The sequence below is a fragment of the Bipolaris victoriae genome (genome assembly GCF_000527765.1).
Source record: "Bipolaris victoriae FI3 unplaced genomic scaffold scaffold_100, whole genome shotgun sequence".
NCBI classification, from domain to species: Eukaryota; Fungi; Ascomycota; class Dothideomycetes; order Pleosporales; family Pleosporaceae; genus Bipolaris; species Bipolaris victoriae.
Genome location: NW_014575292.1, coordinates 102,221 through 108,264, shown reverse-complemented (window position 1 = coordinate 108,264; position 6,044 = coordinate 102,221). Strand labels below are relative to the sequence as shown.

The window sequence follows — 6,044 nt, the reverse complement described above, 5'->3', positions numbered from 1 at the left end:
ATATAGAGTCAATATTCAAAAGTCAGAATTATAAAGTCTTCTCTCCTCCCCTTTCAAAATAATTGTCGTAATTTTTGCTTCCCCAAAACTCAATTTCCTCTCTCTCTCTCTCTCTCTCTCTCTCTCTCTCTCTCTCTCTATCAACTCGTAAAATCAAAAATTCCCATGACTCGTATATACATTTGTTGCCATTCTCATTCTCATTTCCATTTCATTCCTCCTTCATACAATCTTGTCTCTCTCTCTCTCTCTCTTCTCCCTCGATATTACCACAACTGCTACTTCATTACTAACCATCTCCCCATCCACATGCATATGTGTATATCTTATAATCTTGCCAATTTCATCGTGAAAACAGAAAAAAAAACTAAAAAAAGGGGGGTATCAAAGGGGGGAGGGTGGATGATGAGAGTATATCTTTTGACTTTGGTGCATGATGCTTTGTGTGTGTGTGTGTAAAAGAAAACAAAAACAAGAAAAAAAATCAAGGCTTGGAAAAAGGTCAGTCCTGATTGGAGAAGAACCAAAAAAAAAACTCCCTCTCCTCGCAAATTGTCGCTTCGTAAAAGTGTCGTCGTTCGTGAAATCGGTGTATCCCGTTGCGCCCTCATAAAAAAAAACAAAGAAACAAAAACAGAAAAAACTTGTGAGAAAAAAAGGGAGGACGAGGACGAGAACAAGGACGAGGACAACGAAGCGAACTGGAACTGACAAAGACCATGTCAATGACGAACAAAAACCGCTCAATAAAGCGGTTCATTCGCGAATCCGGCCCAGTCCTCGAGCCGCGACACAGCAGACGACGTGTGCCGCGCAATCTTCTCGCTCCACCACGACTCGCCCTCGTTCATGCCCACGGGGAAAATGCCAAATAGGTATCGTCCATTGCCGTATGCGCCGCTGCGGGTAGCGCTGTTGCCGCGCCCACCGCCGAGTCCCACGCCATTGGCGCGTTGCCACGCGTTGAGTCGCATGTAGAGGTAGAGGCAGAAGACTGCCAGGGCGAGGTTGAGCAAGGTGGGCAACCAATCCATGACGGCTTCGAATGCCGTCTTGGGCACCGTTGCAGGAATGGGTTGTGGAGCACGCGGCTCTACTTCTTCTTTATCATCGACAACACTAGGTGTCTCTGCAATCGTCTGGACCCCCATGCTGAGCATGACAACTTTAGGCTTGACTCGCACAACAATGTTTTCAGGCTGCACCTCGTGCGTCGTCACGACAGAGACAAACTCGTTGGGCGAGCCTGCCGTCGGGCTCTCGGGAACGGTTTGGGTCCCTTTGGTGACGGAGGCGGTGAATTTGCGCTCGACCACCGTAGGTGCAACAGGAGCGATGTCCAGAACAGAATGAGGGCCAGAAAGCGTCGATGCGACGGCTTCTGCAGCGACGGCTTCAACGGCTGCAATCGGAACTGTGCTGACAGTCGCGTAATCGACGAGCTGGTCGCGAAGCACTGGTGAATCCGTTTGAGTAGGAGATTCAGCCGTTCCGACCCGGACAGGTGTGCTTGGAGTCGTGCTAACAGACGCGTAGCCAGCGAACTCGGTTGTGAGTCGGGCGGCGTCGGTCTGGGCCGAGCAGTCCGAGGTGGAGTTGTGGCGCAGTGTCGGGATCGTGCTGCCAGCTTCCCTCACACTCACCGTTAATGTCGTGACTCCAGGTTCTTGTGGTGCAATACTGACAATTTCGTGCTGATTCAAGCTGCTCGCCGCAACCCGGGCAGGCCCTCGCGGTGCAACGTTGGCAATTTCGCTCGTGTACATGCTCGACAGAGGGGCGCGAGCGGGCTCGATGGGCCCAGTGCTTGCCGTCTCACGCACAATCAACGTGTGTTTAGATACTGCCGTAGCAACGGGCTCTGTGCTAGTACCCTCGTTAACGCTGATAGTAAAAGGTGCATCCAGAGCGGGTTCGCGAGGCTCCAGGCGACCGGCTTCGCGCACGTCGAGTGTAAGTCGGGGTACATGAGCAGCAACCGGTGAAATGCTAACAGATTCCTGGGTATGAATGACTGAAGGCGGCTGGACAGCTGGCGCAATTGGCGCATAGGTGAGAGGCGTCTCTTGGATGTGCGAGTAGTCGTTCCAGTCAATTTCGTAAAAATCTGCGTCGTCGATGGCCGAAAGCTCAGAAGCCAGCGACTCGCCAATAGCGCCAATGTGCTGGTCCTCGTCGACGGGAGAGGCAGCGTTTTCTCGAGCAATCGCGTCGGCAGCGTGATAGGTGCGCTGTCTCTCCTTCTGCACCTGCATTTCAAGGTGGCTGATTCGCTCATCCTTGACAATTATGGTGCGCTCCTGTTCGCCAATCTGCTCGCGCAGTGCGCTTATGTCGTGCTCTATGTCTTGGGCATGGTCGACGGCCTTTTGTGCCTCTTCCAGCTCAGCCTCCAGGGCCGCAATCCTCTCCTCCGACTCTTGCCATTGTTCCTTCAGATCCTCAAGTTGGAGCTTCAAGTCCCGGTGGTCGGCGAGCGCCTCATCGCGGTCGATGAGGGCAGAGCGATGGGCAAAGCGCGACTGGTTGAGATCCGTGTAGAGTTCTTCTACGCGTTCCTCAGCGTCTTTGGTGGCGGCTTTTTCGTGATCAATGTCCTTTTCGAGCTTCTTGATGAGCGTATGGAGGCCCTTGGATTTGTCCTTTTCAATGTCCAACGCATCTGTACTTCTCTTGAGCTCGTCGTTCGCAGCGCGCAGCGAGCTCTCTGCCTTTGTCAACTCATCCTTGAGCACAGCATAATGTCTCTCCAGAGCCTCCTTCTGCCCCGTCAGCTCTACTATACGATCATAATCTGATTCCTCATTCATTGCGCAAGTTGGGTTACTCACCGCAACCTGGCCGTTGAAGTCTTTATGCGGTGGCTAGCTTCTTTGTTGGCATTGTCGCATGCGCCAAGGCACCGGGTCCGGAGCTAGCACGGGCGCTAGTCTCCACACTAGCGGGAACACTCCCCTGCTCAATGTGCTGGCAAGTCTAACAAGGCGAGGAAATCAGGAACAATTGGTGAGATGATGCCGTACCATCCGCTTCATTGTTTCAGCATATTTCTGAATAATATGGCACAAATGCTGATTCATAATATCAGCCGTCTTCCGTCGCATTCGGGAAAATCCAACCCCGGTGCGGTGCGGTGAAGAGATCGCCTTTCACCCTAGTAAAGGAGGCTCAGGTACGCGACAGATCTGCAGGGAATAGTCTGCGAACCTACCTGCTATCCCACCTGTCAGCTCCGCAACCATGCCCTTCACCGCTAGTATACTGCACTTTATTTTCCCACACCGCAGGCGAACTTGTTGGGAAATATACCTTTCTACTGGCTAAAAGGGAGAATTCTGCAGCCCTACCATGCTTCTAGCCTCCTTTTTTTCATTTTTCCTTCTTCACCGTCTTACTGCATCATTCTTTCTTTTCAAGCATGGTACCTGCATCGAGCAAGGTCAAGCATGGCGCTAAACGCTCATCTCCCGCTCAGCATCCCAGCTTTACACTGTCTGCATACTCTACGCAGCCAGCCTGCTCGTATCCGCGAACTCATCATACGCTGGCCCTGTAAACTTCTTCCTGCCTGTCATGATCCAAAACACAAGGCTAAGCAGCATCACTGCGCCAGTGGCAGCAGACGTGTAATTCATATTCTCGCTCGTCACGGGCGTAACGGTGGGCAAGTTCGAAACCACGCATACGAAGGTGAGGTACAAGAAGCCGATGATGTTGAGCACAATGCCCCATCTTCCGAGCGAGTATGAGCCCTCGAGACGTGTCTTTTTGCCTGAAAAGTGTGCCAGGATGCGAGAGAGAAGAGGCATGAGGTATGATAGATCTGTTGGGAACGGCATGAGCATGTCAAGTCCATTTCCAAGGGTTGAGCAAACAGGGGGGTTTGACTTACAGAATCCTTGAGTGGCAATGCCGATGATGGTATTGAAACCAGTTGTTGTGCCAAAATAGATAGAGTTGAAAGCCATTTGCACAACGGTCGTGAGCAAGACTGCATACACGGGAACCGATCGCTCGGATACAGTGCTGAGCACGTTGGAAAACGGTAGACCGTTGTCACGTGCAAACGCATAGACAGCCCTCGATCCCTCTGCCATGAGCGAATTGGCACATACCACGGTGATTACGCTTAACATTGAGGCCATGGCAGATGTTCCTGCGATGCTGTTTGTAGAGTGGAACATGATTTCAATGACTGGCACTCCAGTCGGTGTACTGGCCGTTGCCTCAAGATCGCCAATGCAGAAACACAGCGCGACGAGCCATGCGAAGCCGGTAAAGAATCCGATGTACACTGACATGACGATTGCGCGAGGCGCCTGCTTACGCGCATCCTTGAGCTCTTCCGTCATGTGTGATGGTGCGTCATAACAGCACATTCCAAAGGCCGACTGCAGCAGGCCGAGACATGTGGCATATGGCACATTCCATCCGGTAAAGTTTTGAAAGTCGGTGAATACATAGCTCGCCGATTGTTTCTTGTCGTTCGTGGCCAGGATGGTGATGAAGCATACGGCAAACGAGGTCAGGTTCCAGATGAAAATGGCCTTGGAGAGCTTGTTGAGGATATGTGGGAGGTAGATGTTTGAGGTGGCTGCGACCCATGTAATCAGGTACGTGACTAGGACGGTATGCCAGCGTTCAATGGTGAACCCGTAGTTTAGTTGGGCGGTCCCAAGTAGGAAGTTTGCAGCTACATTGTTATTAACTGAACCCATGCATATTATTCCGATTAACATGAACCTGGGAGGGTTAGTCAAACCCAGAAACCCGAGCCTCTATTTGCACTTGCCATCCACAAAGATAGCTCATTGATTTAGCCCAGCGCGAAGGAGCGAGTATGGCAACCCAACTGTACTGGCCACCAGCAACAGGGTATCTAGAAAGAATCAGCAAAACCCTCAAAATTGTGCATGGACTCCATACGCGCTACACATCTCAGCCATGGAATACGCCACTGCGAGCGTGACCAAGCAAACACACAACCAGCCCCATATCATGACTGGCGGTCCTCCGGATTCCACGCCGATAGTAAGAACGCCAGATAGTGCAGTCCATGATGTGACGATACTAAATGAGAAGCCAATCATACCCAGCAGTCCAAAACTGCGCTTCAACTCTGTCATCTCGTTAGCATACTACTCAAGACCGCCATCCGAAGCATACTCACCCTGGGTATACCCCAGTTGCGCAAGCACATCATCATCGCTGGTAGCGGTACTATCCAGCACCTTCTTCTCATCAAGCGTATCCGTCATATCGACTCCTTACTACCTCACCCAAGAGAAAAAAAAAGCAGTAAGTAAAATCAAATCACAAGTGTGAAAGCAACTGATTCACCCAGCCAGAAAAGAAAACTCCCATTTCAAGGGCGGTCCCACTCCCAGAATATATCTATTAAAACTTCCCACTGCATATCCGACCCGAACCACAAAAATCTCGCGGTCCTTAGTCCCCCCCAATTGGAGCTCGTGAGCAACACACGATAAGCCACAATACGAACGGGGGGTGGGCGGATACGGTACTACCCTGACCCTGCGTCATTGACTGCTCCCCTCTTTCCTCCCCCTTCCCTTCCGATAACAAAAAAACTCTCTCTCGACCCCATTGAAAAGATTGGAGGATTTCCGTGGATTGGGGTTGGTTGGTCAGTCGGCTGTTTGTAAACGGGGCTTATCGCGCAGTCGGCTGGGTGTGTGGCGATTGGCGGAGATAGGGAAGGAAGGAGCAAACCGGGGTTCGTGTAGAGAAGGTGGGGCGGGGGTCATGGTTGGACAAGATAGGGCAGATGTATCGAGAGCTTGTTTTTACGGTTATATTTTTCTTTATTCTTCAGACATGTCGAGATTTGTGTTTAAGGTTCGTACTTGGGAAAGTGTTGGGGATGGAGCGATGTGGGTATGTTGAGGGCATGATGTTGATCAAGTTTAGGGATGGAAGATGGAGGGAACGTTACATTGTCATTCTTGCGGATCCTCGATAGTGGGTGAAGTATCAGACCCACAGTACCGCGCAGCAAGAACTATCCGTACTTCGATCTTGCA

The 6,044-nt window shown here is 51.2% G+C and overlaps 1 protein-coding gene across 1 annotated transcript; it reads right to left on the bottom strand.

Annotated features, from left to right (window-relative positions):
- Positions 1-3,503: 3,503 nt before the first annotated feature.
- On the bottom strand, positions 3,504-5,258 carry COCVIDRAFT_41070 (hypothetical protein; the record flags this gene model as incomplete). Its single annotated transcript, XM_014697374.1, has 5 exons — positions 3,504-3,823; positions 3,893-4,708; positions 4,800-4,879; positions 4,927-5,119; positions 5,171-5,258. The coding sequence occupies 5 exons, from the start codon at positions 5,256-5,258 to the stop codon at positions 3,504-3,506; spliced, it is 1,497 nt and encodes a 498-aa protein (XP_014552860.1).
- Between the last annotated feature and the right edge of the window lie 786 nt (positions 5,259-6,044).